This window comes from Mizuhopecten yessoensis, unplaced genomic scaffold (genome assembly GCF_002113885.1).
Source record: "Mizuhopecten yessoensis strain PY_sf001 unplaced genomic scaffold, ASM211388v2 scaffold11177, whole genome shotgun sequence".
NCBI lineage: Eukaryota > Metazoa > Mollusca > Bivalvia > Pectinida > Pectinidae > Mizuhopecten > Mizuhopecten yessoensis.
Window position 1 is genome coordinate 465,847 of NW_018408918.1, and position 17,675 is coordinate 483,521.

The following is a 17,675-nucleotide window of genomic DNA, read 5'->3' on the forward strand; positions in this document are numbered from 1 at the left end:
AGGTGTACGTATACATGTACAACTTATATTTACCCTTCAACTTATGTGTTTACAAACTATAGTGTATGCTTTGAACAATGACAAGTCAGCATCAAACTTAGACTTTTAAGACAAGTCATTCAGATGTTCTTATTTAATCATTTTGCTCTTCTTTCACACGACATTCTACTTAAAATGAGTTGACATATCTTGTGCTTGTAATGTAACATTGAAACAATACCCATAATCAGCAGGTTTCTGACGCAATTTTTTCCAAGACTACCTCCGCTAAAGGATGATAAGAAAGTGACCTTATAAAAATACAATTAACATAATTTATGTCAAATTTGATCAATGGTTGAGCTGCATATATCCCTGTTCTCCGATTTAATAAGTAAGCTAAAGTGCATATGGACAATTTCGTCTTTTGATTTAAAATTCATTCTGACAAAACAACCTTCAGATTATATATATGATTTTTTTTTTTACTGCAGACAAGCAAAATATATAGTCGCGAGCAAAATATATAGTCGCGTTCTAATGTAGCTAAACATCAAACACACAGGCAACATATTATGCAATCAAAGGGCTTTGAACTTTAACTTCTTCTAATAGTTCATAAACATTATAGGTTATCACTAAATCCCCTTCCCTTCAGTTTAAATTCTCAATAAACAAAAAAAGAAATTCAACTTGTTTATGTGGATTACAGTAAAGATAGTTACAGTATTTATTTGACGATAAGCCCATGCCTGGTAATAAGCCCACTAATATATGTTGCATTTCATGCATAAATGTCAACAAATGCTATTCCGACAGTCCAGTAATAAGCATACTCCCCTACTTTGAGTCAGAGATTATGTTTTGGCCCCCTGGAGTTATTGCAGAATAAGCGAGGTATTTATACAGGAGGTGATCATTGACCAGAATATATATGCTGCCGAAAACTAGGTAAATGACTGTGTATATCTGGTATGATGACTGTGAGGTGCTCTCACAGACAGGTACTTGACAGGGCCAGGTAAATACAGGTACACACCATACAAGTGCTTGACTGATAACATTTACTACCAACACAAATATCTCGGGTAGCACCTTACTCCAACATATTGAACTTCTGGTTTCAATTTGTACACATGGGTGTGGTCATAATTAATCTTTCTGCTTGACATATCAAAACATAATTCCATATCTACCTGATTTTACTTATAATGAATTCTACTGCTAAAGCCTTTTAATCAAAGTATCATAAATCTTGGAGTTTATTTTAAAAGGTGTATATAAGTTATTATGTTAAACAATCATGACAATGTTATCTTGTACACCTGTTTCGTATTCTTACTTCCTTGTTTGTCAAAGACTCTCATTTAAGCTCCGTAATCCCTAAAACAGAACCTTTATCAATATTACTGATCATACCTGATCTAGACATGTAACTATGATCCTCAAGTTTGATATATCTTAAACTTTTCTGCTATCTATACATATATACACAATCATAAGAAAAAATCCTCACAAAGCCCTTACGCAATGACTAGCTGTGGGGTCTGATCTTCAAAAAAATATTTAATCCATTCTAAAAGTCCTACACTTTATATATCAGTCAATGGAAATTCACTATCATTAGTTTATAATAATTATTATGGTATGAAGTGGCTCTTTCTTTTCACACATATGTTTCTAACAAAAGATACATCCCCCATAAAAAACATTTTGACCTACATCTAGAATTGATGCTGTGTGTGACAGAGAATGGGGAGGGACCAGATGAAGTTTCTAAAAGTGAAACGATACAAGTTACATTGTGGCCATGTTTGGCTCCCATTCTGTTGGCTACAGGCTATCTATCTGTTATGGTTTGATCACCCACTGATTATATCATCACACACAATATATATCATAACCTTTTCTGTCATGACCCAGTCTAGTGATATGTCAAATCCCCTTTCTATCCTGATACATGTAAATGGGACAGATATCTACACCAGTGTAGTTATATTCTCTACACCTTTCAAGTAGCTTTAGCCTCCACCCCTTTAAATTCCGATGTCTGAAGCTATCCCCTTCTCGACAAATTAGTACACAGCTGGGTACGTTAGTACATCAGGCCACCCTACACAGTACACACATCACTGGTTCAGATACACAGGGTCACGCTCCAGCTCCTCCCCAAGTACACAACAATAGCTCGCCCCAATCATCCCAAGCCATACTTGAAAACCTGTTGGACTACAATGCCTGCCCTAAGTTCTACATGTTTATATATATATACAAGATACCGACACATCTTTCGGTGTGACCCATTAAATCTACATTATAACTCTTTACAGACACTTCCCTGAGGTTATTTCAGTATTTTCTTTGTTAATTTTACTACAATACTATCCATCACCAAAATCGTGATCAACTTCAGTCAACACCTTATATTTTATTTTAATTGTGTTTAATTTTATTTCATAATAATTCATTATGCAGATATGTTTTTTATATGTACTATATGACTTATATATGGAACCCTAATGTATATCACCTTATATTTATATGGAATTAATTTGCATGGGAATGGTCTTCATACAATCACCATATCAAAAATGAAATCATGCAACTGTTCCAAAACTTAAAAACCTTCAAGTCAAATAAACTGTCCACTACTTAAAACGTTCAATATTTGTTGTCAGGTAATATTTTTATCAAAAAAAATTGCCACTCTTGACAGGTACTGCATCTTGGGTAACACTGTCTACACGAAACATCAATAACAATACATCAGAAGATGAACTAGATCACATTTGTACTTTTGTGTGGAAATTTCACTTGAACATTTAACAATTCATTTATACCCTTGTGTCTTTTATTTAGGAGTCCAACATCTGTATGATTTAGTATGACTGCACTTAAGATTAAACGTGTGACCTTCATGCTTTATTATGGGACCTCTGGCTATACAGAGCCGATGCTCCACCAACAGTGCTACTCCAGTGCAGAAAAAAAATACGATGTTATAAAGACCAGATGTGATCTCTTGATCTGCTGTAATCTGTGTTATTTATAAGTTTAAATATATTGTGTAAAGCAATAAGCATGTTATCTTCATATATAAAACAAAGCTAAGCAATTTGGTATCATGCAATATACAAAAGCCATACAAATACATAGCAGTGTTTGATCTTGCATGTCTTAAAAGACGAGACATTTTTTTATTTTTTATTTTTTTAATTGATAATCATGGTCTTAAATCTCTCATTACGTATACAACCAATTGCTCTTGTCAGCCGAAGGAGTCTTATATTATCGTTATGTGATCAGCCAAAGGGACATAACATTGTATAATCTGTTAGGATGTGGATACTCCAAGGCATAGACAATTGAAGATTCATTTTTGTTAAACTGGTAAGTCAGCAAAATTTTGTACTCCTGTTAACCCCGGAATAGAGAATGTGGATTTTTCTTTTTCAAACTATGACATGTTATGTATAGTTATCAAATCTGATATAATCAGCTTAAAATACCTCATAATATACGATAACCAACATTACATTTCAACATGCATGATCTGATGAAGGATTTAGGGATAGGTATATATATTTGAATAAAATATGTAAATTAAGAACATTTCGGAGAGCGATATCTAAGGGGAGATGACTTACTTGTAGCGGCCATACCCGTTGTAGTCGTTATAACCGTTCATGTTTCCTGGTGTTACACCTGGCATTCTCTGCCAGCCACCCTACCTGCAAAACAAAGATACAAATCTTGTCATGTGCTTTCGGAGCATTTTACAATCACGGACAACAAAAACATAACCAATCAACTGCCGCGAAATTCTCTCAAAAGGTTTCCTGGGCATACATGTCCAAGCACTATGATTTTTAAAAGGAAGATTTCGAAATTCCCGCTCTCATCAAATTTATTCAGGTATCAAACAACCCATTTTTTAGGCGCAATAAATTCAACATTACATGAAATTAAACATTGAGTCACACGTCTTTATAAATATCAAAATGGCTCTAAATCTGTCAGAAAACTTTTGGCCCGCCTAGAAAACAAACATAAATATCTAATTTCATCAAGTTTTGTTCTATAAGTAGACAGTTGTAAGCTTGACACAGGTGCAGTCATGTATGCATCAGTCAACATAATGCTGTTTACTTACAATCCAAAGAAGTCCAAAATTACACTACCTTAGTACAAAATCACTCACAATTGATTCTTCAACATGTATACAAGTCTAATCACTGTAACTTTTCACAATGAAGAACTCTGAATTCTGGACGCGTCCAAAGGTCCACTTAGTTATTCAAGACTTCTCATCTTTACATTTGTTCGATGTAATATTAGGTTTCTAATCAATAAAATTCAAATATCTATTTTTTTCTTTACAAAATCTCTGGATACATATATAATAAGCTGATTGACAGTCACGTACGTACTTCCGGGTATAAAATAAAATACACCCTGCCTAGATCGTGATCCTTTACTTGTCATAAAATATATATCTTTCAAACATGTTTTCACTGTATAACAAAATTATGAGTACAATCCATACTGTTTATGCAGATAAAATTGCCACTTGGATATTTCAACGTTAGTTAAGTACATATACTGCACTGTAATATATCTCCAAGAAAGAAGTCTGTGTTGTAATTGCTCAAACAGTTTTTGCTGACAGTTCGTGTGGAGTTACAAGTGTCTGCAGTGTTTATAAGGTGGGTACCGGTATATATGCTGGGTATAAATAGAAAAGAAAGTTGCACGACAGGCAAGCTATGTATACAATACAGTTTGTACCTACTAATCAATAATGGTGCGTTGACGACGGTATTCAGGAAGTTTAAAAGCACATTAGCATATTGAAGACATGCACAGGCTGACACAGCACTTAACAAACATATCACCAATCAGGATGATCCGATCAATAATCTTGAACCAGTCGGTATGCCCCTAAAATAAATCTGTAGTACGTGTTATCAAAAGACAAATCTTTTTCAGTGTCTGTTGGGTCATTTACATATTTATCACATATATATATGTACACCAAACAAGCATTAATACAAATTAAGTAATTCACATGTACCTGGGAATTTAATAGATCTGCACCATAAATCTAAGACTATACACTTTTGAACTAACGATTTCTGAAACACATGTACAGGTGTACATTGACAATATTGCTTTTAATATTATCAATATCAGATAATAAATAGAAGTTAACATTCCACATGTAGACATTTTCCTATTTTAATGACTTAAATTTTATGTAAGAAAGGTTTTGCCTCGTAAAATAATAACAAGTAGGTAAGGGATGGATACTCGGATATCCACCTAAGATTCCTCCGAGACATCTACCAAGCAGCACTTATAGGATGTTGGACTCCTCCACCTCTTCATATGTGTTTTTTCCACGTAAAATAATAAGTTTTCATGCAAAGAAAATTTACATATTTAATCTTTTAGTGGTTTTGGAGAATGACTCGAGCAGTCAGATGGAACAGACATTGATAACCATCAGTTGTCAACTATGCTACATCATAATGGTGTAACAAAAATGCAAAGCTGATTATGATTCGATTCCAGGCATTTGTTTAAAGTAGCAAGCTAAAGAAACAGTCAGGTCGATCACAAACAGATCTAGATTGCCTTGTTATCAACGATTTCATTACATCACGCTGTGTGGACCTTCTGATCAGCCTCTTGACATACCTGAGGCTATATATATGATAGGGCTACAGGTGTATCCAGTATACAGGTAGGGCCCAGAATCCAGGTAATTTGTACAGGTAAGGCCCAGAATCCAGGTAATTAATGATACACAGCATCAGATAATGAGTGGCCAGGGGCAGGGTTCACCACTTCTGAGGTCATACTAGCAAGGGAGTCACTTTTACTGCTGACAGGTCCTTATGACTTCATTTATATACACAACTGTGGTCTCTAAAGGTCTTCAAAGGTTTTGTGTCGGTATGGGTCTGTTATACAGTACTGTCAAATAAACCGGTCAAGTCAGGACAGTTACAGAACATTTGTTAGGTATATAGAACAACGAGGTATTCAAACAGCAAAAAAGTGAATGACTTGTAAACCGGTCAAGTCAGGACAGTTACAGAATATTTGTTAGGTATATAGAACAACGAGGTATTCAAACAGCAAAAAAGTGAATGACTTGTAAACCGGTCAAGTCAGGACAGTTACAGAATATTTGTTAGGTATATAGAACTACCAGGTATTCAAACAGCTAACAAGTGAATGACTTGTAAACCGGTCAAGTCGGGACAGTTACAGAATATTTGTTAGCGATATAGAACTACCAGGTATTCAAACAGCAAATAAGCAAATGACTTGTAAACCAGTCAATTCGGGACAGTTACAGAATATTTGTTAGGTATATATATATATATAGAACTACCAGGTATTCAAGAAGCAAATAAGCAAATGACTTGTAAACCAGTCAATTCGGGACAGTTACAGAATATTTGTTAGGTATATATATATATAGAACTACCAGGTATTCAAACAGCAAATAAGCAAATGACACGTAAACCGGTCAAGTCGAGACAGTTACAGAATATTTGTTAGCTATATATATATAGAACTACAAGGTATTCAAACAGCAAATAAGCAAATGACACGTAAACCGGTCAAGTCGGGACAGTTACAGAATATTTGTTAGCGATATAGAACTACCAGGTATTCAAACAGCAAATAAGCAAATGACTTGTAAACCGGTCAAGTCAGGACGGGTGCAGAATATTTGTTAGCTAGATAGGACTACCAGGTATTCAAACAGCAAATAAGCAAATGACTCGTAAACCGGTCAAGTCAGGACAGTTACAGAATATTTGTTAGGTATATATATATAGAACTACCAGGTATTCAAACAGCAAATAAACAAATGACTTGTAAACCGGTCAAGTCAGGACAGTTACAGAATATTTGTTAGGTATATATATGTAGAACTACCAGGTATTCAAACAGCAAATAAGCAAATGACACGTAAACCGGTCAAGTCGAGACAGTTACAGAATATTTGTTAGCTATATATATATAGAACAACGAGGTATTCAAACAGCAAATAAGCAATTGACTTGTAAACCGGTCAAGTCAGGACAGTTGCAGAATATTTGTTAGCTATATAGAGCTACCAGGTATTCAAACAGCAAATAAGCAAATGACTCGTGAACCTGTCAAGTCAGGACAGTTACAGAATATTTGTTGGGTATATATATGTAGAACTACCAGGTATTCAAACAGCAAATAAGCAAATGACTCGTAAACCTGTCAAGTCAGGACAGTTACAGAATATTTGTTAGGTATATATATGTAGAACTACCAGGTATTCAAACAGCAAATAAGCAAATGACACGTAAACCGGTCAAGTCAGAACAGTTACAGAATATTTGTTAGCTACTGTACACTATGAGGTAAACAGCAAATAACCAAATGACTAATAAACTGGTCAAGGCAGGTCTTAAAGAGAGCATCTGTTAGCTATATAGCTATAGAACTTTGAGGTATTCAAACAGCAAATAACCATATCATATTTTATACCAATAGCAATATTTACATCCCTACATCCCTATTCTCTCTTTCTATCCTTCCTCCACATACTATATATCCATAATACTGGCAAAATTGAAATCAAATCAAGCTAATCAATATGCCACCCTGTCTTTCTAGCGGTTTTAACGGCCAATTCCAGCACATAAACAGTCTCATTTACATCTGAATAGCTTCATGTTGCAATGTAACCCCCTTTATTATTTTACATGGAGATTCTAGTTCATATATTTCCCCCTCGGAAGAAGAAATAACTCTCTGAAATGAACAGTTCTCAAAAAATAGGTAAAATTCACTGGCTTAAAATACTTAATTTATGTGTTTAAAATCAGGTATTTAACGACCTCCGAATTCAGTAGAGTTAATTTGCAAGTATGTCACAGTTTCATACGAGTATTATTTGAATCAATGATAACAACAAACGATGACAGCTAATTCTTACAGGTAACTTACAACAATATCTACAACTGGAATTGCTGCTGAAATTTATTTTTTTGGCATTATTTGAATATGATACATAATGATTTGCCTGATATTTTCAGATAAAGTGTTGGAGATTTGCATGCTAATGAAGATGTTCTAGCTGGTTGCTGTCTAATCATGATCAGATGAAGTGCACAGATTTTACCATGCTGATTAACTTGTTTACTAATTACCAAATTTTTGATGATATACAGCATGTTTTGCATGAAAAACAAATATTTTTGATAGTGTGAATAAATCGCTGATGCCTAATGAATATACAGTATTTTATAACACGAAAATATGCTTGATTCATATTTTTCTCAATCATTTCACCAGCTTTTACTTTTTATCCCTGTTTTCACCGAAACGGGAGATATGTTTAATTTGGGTTTGTCTGTCTGTCTGTCACGCTTCGTTTCCGTGCAAAAACTGCATCAAATGTAAACAGATTTTCTTCAAATTTAGAAACAGGCTTAAATGCCTTAAGGGCTTTGCCAAGGTAGATGACCACTTTCAGTGGACTTTATTTGACGGAGTTATGGCCCGTTGAATACCGAAAAAATTGCATTATCTGCCGTTTCCGTGCAATAACTGCAACAAATGTTAACCGATTCTTTAAACATGGTACCAGGGTTCATTCAACACATTTAAGGGCTCGGCCAAGTTTGACAACCACTTTAATCGGACTCCATTTGGCGGAGTTATGGCCCCTTGATTAACGAAAAACATCATTATCTGCAGTTTCCGCTCAATAACTCTAGCAAATATTAGCCAAATTCCTTCAAACTTGATAACAATGTTTGTGTTCCTCTGTCTTTCCACCCATCTCGGGCAATCTTTGGTTTTCGTGTGATAATTGCTGTAGATATTGTGCAGATATTTCAACCAAATTCTGTATGCACATCCCACTCATGCTAAGTTTGCCAATCAATGTGATTTGTGCATATTCATGGATAATTAATGAGATTAGTAAATTCTGAAGGATTAAATGATTGATTTACACCATAATACATACATGTTCAATAAAAAGTCTAACTTCTGTATAAGGCTTTTTTTTTCTTCCCGAGTTTCAAGCTATACATTATGTCTCAACAGCATGATACTCACATGTATAAACATAACCTCAATAATGTATACCTACAATATGTCCTGCAAGCGGGGGATATAAATTCCACGAATTTGCTTGTTTTTTTCAGATGTTTAATAAAAGTTGTCTGAACAACCCATGGATTAAATATGAAATTATCATTTTTTTCCTACACTTTGCAAAAATTATATAGATGACCATTTCAGTTTGAAATTTTATTGCAAAACCACACCGGCATAAAGGATATTGTTTACTCTGTATTTCGATCACTCTCTGATGGCAAACGGGAGTGTTATATTGACTTTAGCACTCATTTATATGTATATACACGTTCGCTTCGTCATGAGACTTTGTGTATATACTTAATCTTCTATCTGTCCTACTTTCGGTTTGATTTTTACTTCCTAGTTAGAAACAAACACCAGCAATGGCATGACTAATCTGATTTAATTTTAATGTACGTCTCCCAGCTCCAGATAACACACAGCTGGAGTACAATATATATATGTACCTGTAGCATTTACATCTCCCAAGTTACACAATATCTAACATATGTTAACTCCAGCGTAACCCTTACTTTACAATACAATTTATCTCTTGAATTTCAGTTTGTATATTTTCATATATAACATGTACGTTACTTAGTCAATTTTCAATGAATGCAGTTATGTGTTGTTCTGTTTGTGAATCTTCGATTCGGAGGAAATAAAGAAATAACAATAACAACAAAAAAACACTAATATATAGATGGAAAGCAATATAAGTCATCCTTATTTATAAACAAACAGCTCACTGATTAAAAGTTAAGGATGCTTCCCCATGATTTTCGGCAAAGCAAATAACAAGATGTAAAGAATTATATGGTTATTTTCAAATATTTCTAAACTTTCAAAAACTACAACTCCTAACTATAGTAATTGCAAGAATTTTGAAATGATACTAGTGTCAGAATGATAGTATACTTCATTATTTGGCCCATAATAAGTAGATCTATGCAATATCATATCTAACAACTATTACCTGTCAATCTACCTGTAGGTTTATATTACCGGTAATTAGCTTATGGTGATAAATAGTTAAAGGTTTAGTAGTGGATTTACATTGACTGTTCACATTAAATTTAAATTCAAAATCTGATAAAAATGTCATATGCATACATGCATGCAATTAAAGAACCAATATTCTGTAAATTAGCTTTACATATAGCATGTGGAAATAGGCTTTTGATTGCTAAACTGCTTTATAATATTACTAGAGTTTGTGTGCTGCTTGAATATTATTTCTTTTAATTACGTTACAACAACATAAATAAATGCATGTCATTGTAATAAGGCTAAAGATACAAGAAAATCAATGAAAAACCCATGTCATCTTTTATAAATAAGGTCATACAGTTTTGTACAGCAGAATCACTTGACTTCTCTGTTTTTGTTACAATATCAATATTCATCAGGTACGTCGTGCAGTGGAGTTATATACACTTGATGGCCTTTCACCAAGATGGCAGGAGTTTGATTCCCCAATTGGCTGGTTTATTGGGTTTAACATCCTATCAACAGCTTTGTCTAATTTACTCCTGTGTGCTCTGGAGGCAGTGTGTCGGGGATCTGATGATGCTGACTTTAATTTAGAGTGCTACCTCAATGCTGAAAGCATGCAACACTGTGCTGCACAGAGTCATGGAATGATACAAGTTGATAATAACTAGTTTCATAATATTAGATGAACGGAAGTTCAGGGAAATAAAACTTATATAAACGATAGATATCACTGCTAGCATACGCATTAGACTACAAAAGTGAATTTGACATAACATATCCATCTCAATGAATCAAAAGTTGAAATGTTTACTGGAAACCTGTGTTTAGTCCATCGATCCCAACCTCATCCCAGGAAATTTCGTAAATATTCAAAAAACATACAAGAGATACACATTCCAATAAAAATACTAGTCTATTCTATGTGTAATTGACAAAATATTGCCCTAATTAGCATAGACAAAAGGTAGGTCAAAGGACAAAAAAATATTTGCGTCTCACCTTTACTACAAAGTATGTAGTATCAGAGTGATCTATTATGCCCATATCGCTACTGTTTTTTAAATAGCATATATATTGTCATGCTTGACTAAGCATGGAGTATGCTGCCCTTTATTACTGTATATAAACATATACACTGACTTAAAGCCACACACCGATCTATCTCTTATCATAGACGATACAGAAATATGTTAGAAATAAACTCCACATTGCTATTAACACATTATTTTTACAGTATATAGTTTTGATTTGACAATGCATTTTTTATCAAAAGTCTGCAAGCTATATATATTATCGTAAAAACAAGCATTTTCTCCATTTTACACACACATGCGTGTCACAAAATGCTCATCTACATAAAAACAAATATACATCAATATATATCTCACAAAGGTCTGGAAGTAACATTGGTACTAAATCATATGTTAACATTAGGCCTTAAACAATATACTGTATTGTTAGGTTCTCATTTTGCTATCAACCTTTTTTTTCGACAGTCTACTTAACATTTTTTAGATAATTTGAGGTAAGCACTGTTGAAATCAAGACCCTTGCACTATACCTTCATTAAATATGAAGTTAGATAAAAAAAAATAGTCCTGTATCAGCTACAGCCGAACGCGACCTTAAGTTTTTTTCAGAGGATGAAACAAGAAACCGTCCTTTATTTGTTTCGTCCTTATGAATAAATTAATTACATATTCATTGTATACTTGTGTACTCAAAACTTGAAGAAATGATCTGAATAAAATTTCATTATAGACCATGTATGGTATTAAAGCTAAAATGTAAACCAATCTTCCAATCCTTAAATGAAATCTTCAAATCCCTTTTCGTTATATTCTTAAGTGGGCTTTTTTAAAGTAAATATGTGACTCCAATGAAGTATGGCAACAGACTTACAAATAAATTCAGGTTTTAGTTCTCCTCAACAAATGGTCTTCAGTTTTCTGTAAAGCTCAAACTATGTGCAATAATATTACAACCAAAATGATATTTTCTTTGCTGTGTATTTTGATTGGGATTTTATTTTCCCATAATTAACCTCTCTAAGATCCGATAAATCAATCCTCGAAATTCCAGGGGATATGGTAATGTATGTTATCAGCACCCCTGGAATATGTCATAAAAAATTGATGGCACACTGCTAGCTATTTGATTGATTTTAGGTAAAACAACAACTGACCAAACTTTTGTATGATTATACAGGAACAACACCCAACTTCAATGCTGGTAATTTTTATCATTACGCTATTATAAAGATACCCCGAGATTCTCGTGATGAATACAAAAGATCAAACTAGTCTCCTTTTATCATCTACAAGTTGGTGTGTACAGAGCTTTGATTTCATCCATCATATTCTACAGGTACATTGGTTTAGTAAGTGTAAACCCTTGAAATTTAAAGGATGGGTACAACCCAACGAATTCACAATTTATAAATTAACTACAAACTTGTAATTGTGAAGATATTGATTAGTTTCATATAAATTATTATGCATAAAACATGCCTTCTTTTGTTCAATGCATACATTGTATATCATATAGTTCTTTATAGTTCTTAAAAGACTATACTATCCCACTGACCATGATTTGTTGATAACAGAGACTCTAAATGATAACTTGTTGATTTAAACAATATACAATCACAAGTGACCCATCAAAAGCAACTGATAGGGTTTGGAGTATCGATGCTGTTATTCGTCCGGTAAATGTTAGATATATCTATATCTGTATCAAACGCTAGAATTTGTTTTATTGATTATTGTACAGTAACTAATTTTAAAATAACATTTGATGAATAGCATTACAGTCAAAATGGTACTATCTCTTACTCAGGTATTGTGCATCACAAACATTCATGATATGATTAATGAACAGGTTATTCTAAATAACATCTCTTTAAGGATGCTGATTAAATATTGAATATTATACAAGTTGCTGGACCAATAAATTAATATGAATTCAAAGCATGAAAACATTTCCAGAATTCTCAAATGGAATTATACTTATAGTGGTTTAAAGGGGAACTGATTGACCCATGTTTTACTTTCTTGAAAATTGTAAAATGTGTGGAAAAAGGCATCACTGGCAACAGTAGGTGATAGTGGCTATGAATGAATGGAATGTAGCATTCAGTGATGCGTGGCTTCTGTATATATTGTTATACCATACACATTATGTCAGTTATGTGAAAGTAAAAAGCATGTGCATGTATTTCGGCAGGTATGAAGGTAATAGCAGGTTGCATGTTCATTTGTAAACACAAGGACAAAGTAAAATGCCTGAGGGTATAGAAACAGTATATGCTTAATGCCAGTCATTCAGGGTCCACACCCAAACACGATAAAACGTTGATAACTGACACACCTGTGTAAATTGTGTAAAATTAAAGGACACGTGCGGATTGTATGCACTACCACATGAAAACGACTGCGAGAATAAACATACCATCTAATTACTTGGTTTGTAAATATGAAGTATCCCTACTCTCGCGACACACACATTTATCAACATCACTCTACCTGCTATATTGCGATAATAAACTTGACGGCCCAGGTAAAACTTCACCAACATGGCGGAAAATGTCGGGTTGCTCCCCAAAACATTTGTAGTTGACAGGTCGTAAATGGATGTTACAGGCAACTGTATGAGAAGCTTACTTACCTAGAAGTTATTTATCCTGTCTGTGGGCAGAAATGATCCAGAGCTATGATTTTAGCTGTGTCAAGACAGACAACTTATAATAAACGTAATCGTGTGCTCTTCACTTGGGAGTGGTTGTATACTGCTGTTACAATCTAAATCACCCCACCGGTTTCACAACAATAATTAATCTGTTGTGATATACTAGCAATATTTGCCACTAATACTCGACCGATTATTTTAAAACAACTAAATTGATATTTTAGAGTTTTGCATATAACACTTAACTGTCTGTCGTGGCTTTAAAAAGCAACGGGTTAGAGGCACACCTATGTAAACCACATTGTTAGAACAGCCACTTTGCTTTGCATTTGATCACATGATGTATAAATGGCCGACGATGCGAACAAAATGTAAACATTGCGTCAGTTGTTCCACGTGTTTTGTTCCAAGTTTCTTTTGCATTTTTATGATGCGAATGCTCAATAACTTAATCTTATTACTATTTTTAAACCATACTGAACGACATTTTATAGAAATATAGCAATATCTCAATCTGACATCGTACAGTTCAGCTTGCACGGCCAGGGCAAAATGTTGGCCTATGATTCACGTCTTATCTCAATTTTAACCAGGCTTCAAGCGATTTTATTTAACATCGCATATTGAAACAGCATGGCAACAATTGCTATTCTTGTGACAAAAAATAAGTGAAATAGAAAACAGATAACCGATAAATATGCGTGAAGAAAAAGAGGTATATGATTAATCAGACGTCTTGTCTCTGGTATAACAAAATTAGTTTAAACATATTGTATTTGATATAGTCAAGCACAAGCAATACAACTTAGAGAACGTATTAACCTGTTTACCTCTTCGTCAACACCGTTGTTAGCTTGAAGTAGCTAAAATAGACGCATCTTGGTTCGGTAACGTTGTGTAGCATAACAACTGGGATAAAACTTGGACGGTATATTTTTCCAAAAAGTGTTTAGGCGAGATTTAAAACAGTTTAGAGATGGGGCTTCTACTACTGTGTTGGGAAGGGAGTTCCAAGAATCCACCACTATTCTACTAAAAACATTTTGAGTTACCCTGGTCCTGCTCTATTTCTTGAATAGTTTGTTGTTTGTGTAAGGTGAATAATTTATCTTTATCAAGTATATCAATGTTGTTGATTATTTTATAAACCTCTACTAGATCATTGTGTTTTCTTCTGTATTCCAATGTAGGTAGGCCTAGTCTTCGTATTCTTAAATTATACGAAAGGTGTTTCAGAGATTGAATTCTTTTGGTAGCTCTACGCTGCACATTTTCTAATGCTATTTGGACCTTTTTCAGAAAAGGGGACCAGCCCTATGTAGCATATTCTAAGTTGGGCCTAATGAGACTCTTGTAAAGTGTAAGAAACATAGTTTTGTCCATGTAAGTAAATGTCCTAAAGATAAGTCCTAGCACGGAATTAGATTGTTATCTAAGTCCGTGGTCCTATAGTGTGCGATTTGCTTTGTTAACAGATTGACTCACATGGTGGTTGAATTTCAGTTTGTTGTCAATTGCTACACATAGCTAGGTCTCTCTCTTTAGTATCTTTCTCAAACTGTTCACATGAGGGGAAGTAATATGTAGAGTCTTGGTTTAGGTTACCAATATTTAGATGTTTACATTTTTTGGTACTTAATGTCATTTTCCAATCTGATGTCCATTGGACGATGTTATTGATATCAGTTTGTAGTTCTGCAGTCCCTGTTTGCCTAGAGATGTTTTTGAATACTTTTGAGTCGTCAGCAAAAAAGTTTAACTACACTGTGTTTGACTATAGCAGGGAGGTCATTGATGTAGATTAAAAAAAGAACTGGACCAAGGACACTACCCTGTGGCTCACCACTCTTTACATCCACCAGACCAGACAATTCACCAAATATGGATACTGGTTGTTTTAGATTTGAAAGGAAATCTTTAATCCACTGGAGGATTTTACCAGTTATTCCGTACCCTTGATTTTTTTTGTCAAATGCTTTACTGAAGTCTAAATATATAGTATCCATATTTTCTCCTTTGTCAATTGTCTCTGCCCAATGTTCCATTACTTCCAGTAGGTTTGTTGTACAGGACTTCCCAGCTCGAAAACCGTGTTGGTGAGGAGTGAAGAGGTTGTTATTGTCCATGTGTTTCTCAATTTTGTCGCGAATTAGTCTTTGCAAGATTTTCCCTGGTATAGATGTTAGATTTATCTGGCGGTAGTTTTCAACTTTGTTGTGGTTTCCGCTCTTGAAGATATGTGTTACATGGGCAGTTCTCCAGCCGTCTGGAATCTTTCCTTCTTCAATCGATTTTTTAAATATGATCTCCAGGGGTTCAATGAATTTTTCAGATGCTACAACAAGCAGTTTTGGGTGGAATATGTCGGGTCCAGGAGACTTGTTGGGTTTTAATTTGTTCATAGCTTTTCTTACGAGTTATAGGGTGATTTCTATATCTGATAGTTAAGTCTGGTATGGTTTCGTTGGAAATTCAGGACCACCATCAATTTCAGGTACATTAAATACAGAGCCAAAGTAAGTGTTTAGTTCATCTGTAGTTTGTTTGTTGGTGACTGTGTGAGTACCGTCTAGTTTCTCCATGTTGGTTATGCTTGTTTTAGTACGGGGTTTTGTTGTTGACGCACTTCCAAAAAAGCTTGCTATTTGTTTTGATGTTTTCAGCCAGCTTTTTCTCATAAGTGTAGTGTGATGTTCTGATTTGTCTGGTAGCTGTATTTCTTGCTTTCTTATATTCTTCAAAGTTATACTCTGCTTTGCAGTGTTGAGATTTGATCCATTTCATTCTCTTGTGACGGATTGATTTCCTCGCTGCAGGGTCGAGGTACGATTTCCAACTTGCTCTGTTTTGGGTTGTACTGTTCACGGGTATTTTGTCTTCTGTTAGTTTGGTGATGATTTCAACGAAGATTTCCCAAGATTGAGTAATGGATTTGTTATCAAGAATATCATGCCAGTTCAGTACGTATACCTAGTTCATCACGAAAGGAGTCGTATCGGCCTTTAAAATAGTTCCTTCTCTCAGATTTGCTCTGAGTAGAACAACCACCCGTTGATATCCAAAGGGGGACAACTCACAACCTAACCTTGTACGTACATTTGGCCAATCTACCCATCCGGCCAGGTACAGACGGATTGTAATTTTTCACCAACCTCCTACCCCCCCCCCCCCCCCCCCCCCCCATCAAAATGATGATATAATACGAGAAGGATGGAAAGCTGTCGATGTCGAGGCACCATCTAACTTTAATTGTATATATCATCACGGTAGGTGGTATTTTTTCCGAAAGTCGACCTTAACCCCTAAAACATGTGTAAACTGACTCTGAACACCTTAGTTTAGGTCCAACTTCATAGCAGTATCAGATTCTCAGGTCCCTGTGCTGTCTTCAACAGAGAAGGATTTTTTACTCAGGGCATCCGTCTAGAGTTCGGTGGTCATGGGTTCGAATGGGTTCGAATCCTTGTCTGACAGTGTTTTTCTCTTCTCCTGTTATAATCATTCCGTGGGTTGGAAATAGTATGGTGCTCGGTGCGAATACTTAAAAAAAAGGGGGAAGAATGAAACGGAACTGGATCGGTTCCATCGTCAGATCGTCTTTCTAGAGTTCGGAGAGTCGATCACGGGTTCAAATCCCGGCCCGTTCGTGTAATTTCCCTTTTCTGTTACATATTTAGGATTCGTTTTGAAGAGCGTCCGTCTAGATTCGGAGGGTCCCGGGTTCGAAACCCAGTCTGCCGTGCATTTCTCTTTCTTATATTATAAATTTGGCGGTCTTGCCAACCATAGTTTCAAGTTACAGAGTGAATGTACAAAGTTATCATTACTCTGTACCAAAACATGCGTTGACCCCGCGACAACAC

At 34.8% G+C, this 17,675-nt stretch overlaps 1 protein-coding gene across 14 annotated transcripts in view; it reads right to left on the reverse strand.

The window, feature by feature from the left end:
* LOC110440256 (epidermal growth factor receptor kinase substrate 8-like) overlaps window positions 1–13,945 on the reverse strand; it is an 83,769-nt gene extending 69,824 nt beyond the window's left edge. For 8 of the 14 annotated variants that reach the window (XM_021483220.1, XM_021483219.1, XM_021483213.1 and 5 more), the window contains exons 1-2: window positions 13,792–13,944; window positions 3,627–3,710 (exon numbers count right to left, since the gene is read on the reverse strand). In XM_021483220.1, the coding sequence (XP_021338895.1) occupies window positions 3,627–3,691 (65 nt within the window). In that variant the 5' untranslated portion in view covers window positions 3,692–3,710; window positions 13,792–13,944. Of the gene's footprint in view, window positions 1–3,626; window positions 3,711–4,180; window positions 4,382–4,409; window positions 4,497–4,525; window positions 4,693–4,771; window positions 4,791–13,649; window positions 13,669–13,791 lie in introns of those variants that run through there. The other 6 variants (XM_021483215.1, XM_021483212.1, XM_021483211.1 and 3 more) reach the window with 6 other exon arrangements.
* Window positions 13,946–17,675: the final 3,730 nt, after the last annotated feature.